This window comes from Pogona vitticeps, chromosome 6 (assembly GCF_051106095.1).
Source record: "Pogona vitticeps strain Pit_001003342236 chromosome 6, PviZW2.1, whole genome shotgun sequence".
Taxonomy (NCBI): domain Eukaryota; kingdom Metazoa; phylum Chordata; class Lepidosauria; order Squamata; family Agamidae; genus Pogona; species Pogona vitticeps.
The window spans coordinates 103279550-103291982 of NC_135788.1; the positions used below are offsets into that span (position 1 = coordinate 103279550).

At 40.0% G+C, this 12433-nt stretch overlaps 1 protein-coding gene across 1 annotated transcript; it reads left to right on the top strand.

The window, feature by feature from the left end:
* Positions 1-9842: 9842 nt before the first annotated feature.
* LOC144583723 (vomeronasal type-2 receptor 26-like) lies at positions 9843-11908 on the top strand. Its single transcript, XM_078378225.1, has 3 exons — positions 9843-9917; positions 10101-10227; positions 11004-11908. The coding sequence occupies exons 1-3, from the start codon at positions 9843-9845 to the stop codon at positions 11906-11908; spliced, it is 1107 nt and encodes a 368-aa protein (XP_078234351.1).
* Positions 11909-12433: the final 525 nt, after the last annotated feature.

Consider the following 12433-nt stretch of genomic DNA (forward strand, 5'->3'; position numbering starts at 1 on the left):
AGAAGTATCCTGTTAGTGACAATATGCACTCTCTTTGGATAGAGGTGTAAATGGGAGCCAAGTCAAGGCATTTGTGCATTTCTGGGGTGACCATTGGGTGGAGCAAAGAACCAAAGGCATTGACAGGATGGAACAGAATCTCAATGGACGCCTCATCTTGAATTTTGCATTTGACCATTGTTATGAGAAGTGGGGAAAGAGAGAGAAAAACTAAGGGAGATGCTCAGTGGGTGCAACAGGGAATGGAGAATGTGTGCTTTACTTCATAAATCAATCTAACTTGTCTTTCCTACTCCAAAGTCTTAGACTCAGCTGTTGAAGTCTGGTGCATGAAGTACTATTAATTTAAGGTCTACCACAGATAGTTGGATGAAGAGTACTGATGGGTCTTTTAATATTGTTTCACTGATAATCAACATCTAGCGCCTAAAACAAATGATTTCTATTAGAAATTGGGATATTCGTATTTGTATACAAATATCCCAAAAGAGCTTAATTTAACAAGGCTCTGTGGGACTAGACTGTCCACACACAGATCTTGCTGCAGCACTGGTCCTGCTCATCTTACTAATGGTACCCTGAGTGCCACTCTCTTCTTGCTCAGCTGGTCACTCAAGGCAGGGGGCAGGAGGATGAGCCTCCCCACACAGCTGCTGAGTGGCCAGCCAAGCAGGAAGAGAGTGGTGCTCTGGGCACCATTGGCAGGATGAGTGGAACCGGTGCTGCAGCAAGACGTGTGAGTGGACAGTCTGGTCCCAGGATCTGGACCCTCATTAGATCCAGTTGAGTTGGGGATATTCGGATTCATATATGAATCCGAATATCCCCATCTCTAATTTGTATTGATGAAAGAGGCATACATGGACAGTTTTTTGATTTTCTTCACACTGTATTCCCTCTTTCTTGCACCCTTTCTTTCTTTTTCGCTCCCAGGAAACTCTTCATGCAATAGCGTTGAGATGGCTTTTGTCAGCAGCCAATCAGAACATCAGGCAGAGTGCAAATTTTGAATCTCTGTGTATGTGTGCTTTCCATGTTAGTTTGATTTCATAAAGTTGTTATTTGGTTAATGTCTGTATTTTTATTCTGTTAAAGTGGATATCTTTGTGGGTGGTATGGGACCATTTTCTTTGCCTCTGTGATGGGTGTGCACAGGGAAGATGGACTTTGTGTCATGCCACTAAGATGTGTGGGTTGTTGTTGTTTTAATTCTGTACTTTTTAAATATTGTACTGTTGCTTCCTTGAAGAAGACTGATTCTCTGTTAATTCTCTGTTGCCTCGTGTTACATTTTTAAGGCTTTTGTATTTTTTAATAAAGATTTTCAGAATGTAAGAGTAGGAAGCCCCAAATGAATGACTTGAAAGAGGTTCTCACTTTCATATAAAATTATAGGACAAGTTCATGAAATATATTAAATCACAGAGATATTGGCAAATCTTTGGGTTTGAATCTGAATCCAAGTCTTTGGTCTCAAGTCCCAAGCTGCAAGTCCAAAGCCCCATTGAAAACAAGTTTTTTTCTCCAGAAAAAAATGGGAGGGATTAATCAGTTCCAAGTCACATGTTAAGTCTGAGTCATCAAGGGGAAAAAAAACAAAAAAACTCAAGTAGAGTCTGAAGTGAGTCATTAGTGTCACTTAAGTCTGACTTGACAACAAGTCCCATGAATCGGGTATCCTCCCCTTGGTAAATTGAAAGAGACACTCCTCAAAAAAGAACTATCTTTATGTAGATCTCAGATCAGGAGAGGTGGTGAAGATCTTTAGTAGATACTTTCTACAGCACTTAATAATTGTTTAAAATTAGAAAAATGTGACAGAGTTATTTCAACGATATGTTAAATTAATATAGCGAAAGATGTTCACCAATTATATTTTATTAAATTTTTATCTCATTGCTGTGCCCCATGGTGGTTACCTAGTCACAGTTTTGTGCACCATGGAGAACAGTAGTGTATTTCCACTTGAATTATAGTAATAAGGTCTACATGTGATATGCATATTAATTTAAATTAACGTATACAAATGTAATACAAACATTTGCATTTTGTGAAGAATGTCCTCCATCCTGGCAGTCTGCTTAGTGGGAACCTGACCCTGACAGGAATTCCTCTTTATATCTTTCTGTACAGTAATGAATGCTATTGTATCACAGCTAAATGATGTTATACCTATGATACTAATTAATCTTTCTCCATAAATATGTAAATAAACCCTTCCATATTACATAGTCTATCATTTATTTTAAGAACAGTTTAATGATAATAAAGGGACGTGGTGGCGCTGCGGGTTAAACCTCAGAAGCCTCTGTGCCACAAGGTCAGAAGACCAGCAGTCATAAGATCAAATCCACGCGAAGGAGTGAGCGCCCGTCACTTGTCCCAGCTCCCACCAACCTAGCAGTTTAAAAGCACGCAAATGCAAGTAGATAAATAGGGACCACCTCGATGGGAAGGTAACAGCATTCCGTGTCTAAGTCGCACTGGCCATGTGTCCACGGAAGATTGTCTTCAGACAAAGCTGGCTCTATGGCTTGGAAATGGGGATGAGCACCGTCCCCTAGAGTCGAACATGACTGGACAAAAATTGTCAAGGGGAACCTTTACCTTTAATGATAATAATATTCCAGTTTTATTGTATGTGGATAAACTGACCTAAAGTTCTAAAATGTTTGAACAGTTAAATCACTTTTGTCATAGAATATTTTGTCAGATAATATTTGAGTAAACCCCCAGCAACACATAACACCAACAAGGCCTGTCAAGGTATTTTTGTTATTCCTGAATACACATTCAAAATGTGTATGAATCTCTGGAAAAGAGAAACTATTTTTTTTTATTTGTAATGAGTATCAAGTGTGTGCCACTGCAGAATAACAACATATTTGTCTTTTGTGGGGAAAATATGTTTCCCCCAGAAATTTATAAATAATGACTACTGCATTGTGACAACAGGGCCTTGCGCCCAGGACAATGCACACTCACTTGACAGCAATTGCCTTTTTTTACTCAGGATCAGGATTTCCCAGATCCCTAAATGTAGGCCATAAATGGGTGGAAGAGAGCCACCCTGTGGGTTTCTGATAGGAGGAAGCCCATTCCCATGCCCATTCATTGTGCGCTGATATCTCCTGTCAGTCAAGAATGTTGATCCAAGTATGAACTGTCATTGTTTACGACAGCATATACATTGGCCTTCTTTACGGTCTCGAGCTGGAGAGCTTGTTCTAGCTCAAGGACCTGTTAGTGTGGCCCTACCCCAGATTTCAGGGAGTCATGGAGTGGCGTACACCTGTGTGGTCTCCAGAGGACTTCCACTTCTGGTGGAATCCTCAACACCTGCTAAAGTGGTTGGTGGTGGGCATTGGAAGGCATTTGGGTCTTTTGATGTATCAGATTCAGTTCCCCAAAATTGGCCCGCAGGACTGTTGCTATAACTAATAAAGTTGTGGCCTGTTCTTCTCAAAAATAATTGTGTGTTGCCTTCTTTGTATGTAGCTTCAGATGGCTTGGGGCTTGCTCAGCACTAGGCCAACAACACTATGTATAAATTTGGAGAAAATGGATTATAATCCATGAAAGCTCACACTGTAAATTTTATAAGTGTTAGAAAATTTATTGTCATTTTATTTTGCTTTATTTTTGCGGAAACAAATGAAAACAATTATGTTTGGAAATTGCTCCAAAAAAGCATATTTTGTTTTCCTAAAAGAGGGGAAAAAAACTTTGGAAAAATTATTGTCTTTTTGATTCCATGCCCAAAATCTAGTATATTTCATATCTGAGACATAAATTTAATTGCTGTTCACCAGGGAGTCAGACATTGTTATTGTTCTACAATTTCATTAAAAATACTTGAATTGAAGTGTATGTCTCCTGAGATGTGGCAAAAACATTTTTTTAAACTACGCCACAGAGAATACACCACTTTGAGTTCCCATAATTATCAAAATAACCCCAATTCATGTTGCTATTTCAAACATGTTGCTTTGCAGTGCTGACAAAACTAAATAAGAAATATTTCAAAGCATGGTATAAATGTACCCCAAAATATTTTAGAGGAGGTTCTAGGAGATAAGTAGTGACACACATCCATCAGAGTGATCTCTAGTACTTTACGTTTTACAGTATATTTCTACTAGTTTAGATTTTAGATGCATATTCGTAAGTCTGTTTTCAGAGGGGAGATTTGTATTCACGATGATGATATTAATACTCTTCTTTTTTATGCTTCCTGAGGTTGTATCTGAAGTTCAGACACGTACATGCGGGATGTCTCATCTGCAATCAATTCTTCCCAAATATTATCAATCAGGAGATCTCATCTATGGAGCCAGCATTCTTCGGGCGTTTTTTGACTCAGGTCAACACAAATTCACTAAACTTCCTCCTGGAATTCTACCAACTAAAACGTCTGTGTGTGAACATTATTCTATGATTTCACTCTTAGTTAAGTAATTAATTGCTTAGGAATGTTTGATATGCAAGTGCCTAGGACAGTGACCTCATTGCTATACCTTAAATATACCTCTCTTTCCATTATGCATTTGTTGGAGAACTTGACTTTGGCTAGTTCATATCTCCACAGCACCCAAATCTCAGTTTTAATTCCCTTCCATTTTGTATTTTCCTGAACCTAAAATTAGTTTTAGCTCAGCGTCGGTGCAGTTTTCAAATCTGTCCAAAACCTATAGTCTAGACTTCTTTGTAGCCCATTTTGGGTTGTCTCAGAAAATACATCAGATAATGTCATGTATATTAATAGTTATTTAAAACATTTGCATCAGGAAGTCTTTCTAACTCTTCTAAATATCTTAGAAAGTCATGTGGTAATCACACCAAAAATGTTTCTCTTTATAGATTGTTGACTGAAAACTACCAGCACATTCTAGCTTTGGCATTTGCTGTAAACGAAATCAACCAAAACCCTCGCTTGTTACCCAATATTACTCTGGGATTCAATATTTATGACAATTATCTTCATGCATGGTGGGCTACTCATGTCACTGTTGAGCTTATTTCTTCAAGGAACAGGTGCGTTCCCAACTACAAGTGCGATAGCCAGGACCATCTATTGGCAGTCATTGAAGAACTGATCTCTACCTTATCTGATGAGATGGAAAACCTTTTTAGAATCTACAAGATCCCACAGGTAGATTGTATTTCCCAGTGTTTCTCATTCCAAATCTGTTTTTGTAGTACTGAGACAGAGATGTGTGTACCTGACAGCAGCAAGCATTATGTTATACATTTCATTGAAAATGTCTTATTCTATTTTATTGAGACATCTAGATTCTGATGCCAGTGATACAAATAAAATGCTAGTTGGTAACTCTAAAAGCAGCAACAACAAAGGGAACAGTGTCATAAAAAGTAAAAACAGACAAATGACTCAAGTAACAACAGCAGCAGTAACAAATGCCTAGAAGTTATGGTTTTTACAACCCTGGCCAGAACCCAGCTGAAAAAATATGACAGCAGAACTCCATTGGCATAAAATTCAGCTGCAACTATAACTTGTTGCAAGTGAAGAACTGAACTGCTGGACAGCACAAATGTTTAAGTATCTGGCTGTGGAATCAGAGCCTACTGCTTTTAGAGAAGGGAGTTTGTTTCCCTACTGCAGTGGTCCCCAACCTTGGGCCTCCAGATGTTCTTGGACTTCAACTCCCAGAAATCCTGGCCAGCAGAGTTGGTGGTGAAGGCTTCTGGGAGTTGTAGTCCAAGAACATCTGGAGGCCCAAGGTTGGGGATCACTGCCCTACTGTGTCTCATATGGGCTGGATTCAATGATCCTTAGGGTCTCTTCCAGCTCTCCAGTTCTACGATGATGATGATGTAGGCATTTGCTCATGTCATGTGATGGATGTGCATCAGGAGATGCCTGCACTGACTTCTTAACTTGTGCCACTTCACAGCTGAGGTTTTCATTGGTGGAGTTAACAGTGACAGGCATAATTAATAGGACTATAATCCTTGTTTAAAACTGGCCAAACACAGACCCATCAACTCCCCACTCTCCAAAAATTATCTTCCATATTTCAGTGGCACCCGAAAGTCTTTTCCTGCATATCGCTCCCAGTCATCTTTCTTTTGGTAAAAGGACAGCAAGGAGAACCTTAGAAATTAAGTATAGTTCTTGACAGAGATAATTGAAGAGCTGATTTGTTTTGGAAAGTAACCAAGAGCATATGTTTAGGTGTCTGCATTCCTGGAACCACATAGGAACAACTATCTTTGGGCTTTAGGATCTTTTTATTTTCAGTTTAAGTCAAGTTCTGCTGTATTCCATAAACCCTCTTGATGGGCGAGAGGCATTTCTTGTTGCTCCTGTTGTTGCGACTTGAGTCATTTGTCTGTTTTTACTTTTTATGACACTGTTCTCCCTGTTGTTGCTGTTTTTAGAGTTGTAAACTAGCATTTTATTTGTATCACTGGCTTCAGAATCTAGGTGTCTCTGCTCTTTTGATAGGTCACTGACTTTACAGATTAAAACTTGTTGAAAAAGCATTAAGATTCAATAGTGGTGACTTGCTCTCTCTATTTAAGGGATAATCAATGGATCTCAGAGCACCATTGATATTTTCCTCCTTTCCTGGAGCTGTGCTACTTCAGCATGGTCTTGAACCACATTTTTCAGATGAAGGACATGGTTGCTTCTTATACATTTTATTGCAGCAAATAAAATCAGAGGAAATCTTATGGAGCTAGCAATTGTGGCATTTAAATACATCATGTCACTGTAATGTAAAGAAAAATAATGATCCAGACCAGCTTGAAAATATCACTGTCTACGCCCTCCATGTATCTTTAGCTCAGATATGGCTCTTCTGCTGTCGATACAAAAGATGCCAGATTTCTGCCCATCTATCAGATGGTTCCTAATGGAAGGATTCAATTCAGAGGAATTATCCAGTTGCTTCATCATTTCAAGTGGCAATGGATTGCGTTTTTAGCTGCAGATGAGGAGATATTAGAATGGTTCCTACGTGTAATGCTTCCTGAATTTTTGGACAATGGCATCTGTTTGGAATTGTTCTTTAGTGTCTATTATGATGTTTTCAGTTCAGATTATGCTGTAAGGGCTATGCAGATTTACAATAAAGCCATGAACTTTAAAGCCAATGTCACAGTTGCCTATGGAAGTGCAAGTACTATAATGCTTTTGAGATGGTTCCTAAGTCAAGGCATTGGACATGCCATGCAAAAGTCAAGTGGCTGTGTTTGGATTCTGACAGTTGGTATGGAATTGAAATTCTTTACCAGTAGGAAGTTTGGGGATGAACAAGCTTTCCATGGTGCTCTATCCTTTGCAGTTCATTCTACTGAAATTCAAGGATTTGTGGAATTCATTCAGAACAGACATCCTTCCAGAACAAATGGAGATGGTTTTATGAAGGAGTTTTGGAGTGAGGCATTTGACTGTACCTTCCAGGATTCTGTTGTGGGCAATGTGGGTGGGGATGTCTGTACTGAAGAGGAGAAACTAGAAAATCTCCCTGAGCATGTCTTCCGAAAGACTATAACTAGCCACAGCTACAGCATCTACAACGCAGTTTATGCTGTGGCTCATGCTTTGCATGCCATGTGTTCATCCACCTCCAAAAGTAATGCAAGATGAAAGGTGGAAGAAGAGAGCTTCACACTCTGCAGTCCTGGCAGGTAATTGGCTCAACATTCCACTGTGGGCATAGTTAATGCTTCACCAGGAGATTTATAAACACAGAGGTGATGGCTGTTCACATTAGGGCTGATCATTAGAGCTTTGTGAAAGTATCCTGCTTGGATTTCAAACTCAATCTTAGATTTGAGTCTGATTCCCTTTAGAACTATTCCATCTTGATCTGATTCAATTTGAACCTGAGTCAGAATCATACTTCTGGGATTTTAATTTGCAATGGAAAAATCAAATTGGCTGTAACTTTTTGTGGTTTTTTTATGTAGGTGAAACTTAGTTACATTGTATTAATCTTAGAGGGAAATACAAATGAGTTGTAATGTGGGAAAGATGTGATTTACGTATAGTGACTTTTTTGCACAACATTTATGAAACAGGCTTTTTTTGACAAATATATATGAAATTTGGAAGCTTGTAGCCCCTTTTAACTTTATTATTTGATTAATTGATAACACTGATTTTCACCTCCTCCAGCCCAAGTGAGAACACCTTATTTTCCCCATTGCCGTGTGCTTTCAATATTTGGATTCATGCAAATATTCCTGAGTTTTGTATATAAATGAAAGTGGATGAGCTATAAATTGACCCAAAATGAAGTGATTCTATTTGTAAGACAAATAATTTGGACCAAATTGCAGTAGATGGTATTCATACATGGCTATCAGGCTTTCTCATTATATCTAAATCATCAATGTATCTCACACTAATCCAGATCCAGTTTGGATCTGATTGGAACCAATAGGTCCAAATTAGCAAATTAGTTGAGAAGCTGCAATTTTGGTTAAATTAGTTGCACAGACATATTGATTGTAAGAGAAGCAGAGTGATCATATGGAAAGGCAGATAAATAATTAGGACCATCTTATCTTTAACAATTGTCACTGTCCATTTGCATTTTTAAAAATTGTCTGTTTTCCTTTAGCTCCATCATTTTCTTCCATCTGTGTCATTTAATAACAGCGCCGGGGAAAAAGTTTTCTTCAGTCAGGATTGGGAGGCAGTTACAGGATTTGACATTATAAATTGGGTCTCCTTTCCTAATCAATCTTTCTTTGGAGTGAAAGTCGGAAGAACAGCGTCTCCAAATTCTCCAGATGAAACATTAATCATTAATGAAGATCTCATTGTATGGCACAGCTCGTTTAATCAGGTGATACATGAATGTAAGCATTTGGGGAAATTTCCCAGTTTTAGATGTGAATAGTGAATTTTCTACTACAGCATGATATATAAAGTACATACATGGGCCTTGCACAAGATGTGAAGGAAATCATGGGTCTCAAGAACAATGGATCAAAATATTATATGAAACTTTAAATGAGCTGGAGTGTACTTTTTTTCCATGAGAGTCCTACATACAAAATTGTTAGTGTCTAAAGTTCATTATATGCTGGCTGGATGGCTGAGTGGTTTCAGTATCTGACTGTGGAGCCAGAAATTAGGAGTTTGATTCCCTATTGTACCTGATTCGAAAGTAGAGATGGGCACTTACCATGTTTCAGCAGTTCAGCATGGTTCATCGGATCAGACCCATAGGTGTTGTGTGGGCTTCCCAGATTCAACACCCAGCCTCTTCCAGTGGGCGCCCACTCAGAAGAGGAGGCAGAGTAAGGAAGCCCATGGCATTGTTTCTGATTGGATGTCCATGGGAGGAGGTGGAGCATGGACTCCAATTAACACCTATGGGCCTGATCAACCAAACCATGCCAAACCACCAAACTGAGGTAAGTGTTCATCACTATTCTTAAGTAAACAACGATAAATGTCAGAAACTTTTGAGAATAGGAAAGTCAAGTGTTTGACAGGACTTTCAGTTGGGGATTAGAATGGCGAGGACAGGTTTATGTGGATGTGGTTCTTTTTAAGAACCATTTGTGTCTCTTTCCTGGATGTACTTAAAATATTTCTAATGAGCCTCGTGGCACAGTGGCTAAACTGCTGAACTGCAGCCAAAACTGTGCTCACAACCTGGGGTTCAATCCCAGGTAGCCAGCTCAAGGTTGACTCAGCCTTCTATCCTTCCGAGGTCGGTAAAATGAGTACCCAGGTCGCTGGGGGGGCAATGTGTAGCCTGCATAATTAACTTGTAAACCGCCCAGAGGGTGCTTGTAGCACTATGGGGCGGTATATAAGCAGCACACTTTGCTCTTTGCTTTGCTTTGCTATGACCAGTAGCCTGGTTAAGAGAGATTGCAGATCACAGAAATGCAGCAAGCATATTCAGTTCAATGAGCTTATGGTACAGAAGAAGATTCTATAGGACTTCCAGTTGAGGTTGGAATAGAGAGGACAGGTTTACAGGCATGTCCCCATCCCTTTCAATCCTACATTCACTTAGGCTGAATATTTGTATAGGGCTCATGAGATTCTAAAACTATTCTTCTGAAGACAGTTACTCTTCTTTTTCTTCATTGGTGGACAGGTACAGCCATCTTCAGTCTGCAGTGCCAAATGTCAAGCTGGTTATAGGAAGAAGAGGAAAGAGGGAGAGATGTTTTGCTGCTATGATTGCATTCAGTGTCCCAAAGGATGGGTGTCTGGTGAGGAAGGTGAGCATTTTAGTGGCGAACACATATCAATGAAACCAAGGTTCTCGATACTACTCGAACTGAACTTTATTGAAGTAAGAGAATGGAATACAAGGATAGGCTGAGTCTCTGATGTACCCAACCCAACAGCTCATTGGAGGGCTGAATTAACTTTATTAAACCTATGGTAAGTCCAGTCCTTTTCCTGGCCCAAGTTCTTTTCACAGGGTTGGTGCATTCCATAGTACCATATGTAGCTGGGATCTAGTTTTCCACACAGACTCCAGCTAGCTAATGACCTTTGAGGAGGGCTTCCATTGTCAGGTAAGGGACGTGGTGGCGCTGCGGGTTAAACCGCAGAAGCCTCTGTGCTGTAAGGTCTGTAGATCTTCATCTGTAATATTGAATCCACGTGACGGAGTGAGCGGCCATCGCTTGTCCCAGCTCCCGCCAACCTAGCGGTTCGAAAGCATGCAAATGCGGGTAGATAAATAGGGACCACCTCGATGGGAAGGTAAGAGTGTTCCGTGTCTAAGTCGCACTGGCCATGTGACCACAGAAGATTGTCTTCAGACAAACGCTGACTCTATGGCTTGGAAACAGGGATGAGCACCACCCCCTAGAGTCGAACATGACTGGACAAAAATTGTCAAGGGGAACCTTTACCTTTACCTTCCATTTTCAGGCACTTACAGGCTCCTGGGTCTTCCAAGTCCTTGTCTCCAGTTGGCTCAATTAAAGATGCTCTTTTTGGTGCTTCCTCCACCAGTGCTCTTTTTTAAATTTTCTTTCCTCAGACATGGCTTACTGTGCTAGATGTCCAGATGACCATTATCCAAATAAGGACCAGAACTCCTGTGTTCCCAAGAGAATAACTTTCTTATCTTATGAGGAACCTCTGGGCATCACTTTAGCTATTTTTGCACTTTCATTGGTGCTGATAACATCTCTGGTCCTAGGAATATTTATGAAGTACCACAACACTCCCATCGTTAAAGCCAACAACCAAGACCTTACCTACACTCTTCTCATCTCTCTCCTCCTTTGCTTCCTTTGTACATTTCTGTTCATTGGCCGACCTGAGACAGCGACATGTATCCTCCAACGTATGACCTCTGATATTATCTTCACTGTCACTGTTTCTACATTGTTGGCAAAAACTATTACATTTGTCCTAGCTTTCAAGGCTATGCAGCCAGGATCAAGGATCAAAAAGTGGGTAGGGAAGAAACTGGCCAGTTTTATTATTCTTGCCTGCTCTACTCTTCAAGTGACTGTTTGCCTTGTGTGGCTGGTGACCTCTCCCCCATTTCCTGATACTGACATTCATTCATTGCCAGAAGAAATAATCCTGTGGTGCAATGCATCATCATTCCAAATACTTTTTTCTGAACTGAGCTTCACGGGCTTGATAGCCTTTATCAGCTTCACTGTGGCTTTTTTTGCCCGGAAGCTGCCGGACGGTTTCAATGAATCCACACTGATCACATTCAGCATGGGGGTATTTTGTATCATTTGGATGTGCTTTGTTCCAGTCTATTTGACTGCCAAAGGAAAGCACATAGTAGAGTTCGAAGTGTTCTTTTTCATAGCCTCTAATGCTGGGTTACTGGGTTGCTTCTTTTTCCCCAAATGCTATATAATTTTGTTGAAGCCTGAGTTAAACAGCAGGGAACAATTAAGAAGGAGAATAAAACACTAGAGAAGTATCCTGTTAGTGACAATATGCACTCTCTTTGGCTAGAGGTGTAAATGGGAGCCAAGTCAAGGCATTTGTGCATTTCTGGGGTGACCATTGCGTGGAGCAAAGAACCAAAGGCATTGACAGGATGGAACAGAATCTCAATGGACGCCTCATCTTGAATTTTCCAGTTGACCATTGTTATGAGAAGTGGGGAAAGAGAGAGAAAAACTAAGGGAGATGCTCAGTGGGTGCAACGGGGAATAGAGAGTGTGTGCTTTACTTCATAAATCAGTCTAACTTGTCTTTCCTACTCCAAAGTCTTAGACTCAGCTGTTGAAGTCTGGTGCGTGAAGTACCATTATTTAAGGTCTACCACAGATACAGTAGTTGGATGAAGAGTACTGATGGGTCTTTTAATATTGTTTCACTCATAATCAACATCTAGCGCCTAAAACAAATGATTTCTATTAGAAATTGGCATATTCGTATTTGTATACAAATATCCCAACAGAGCTTAATTTAACAAGGCTCTGTGGGACCAGA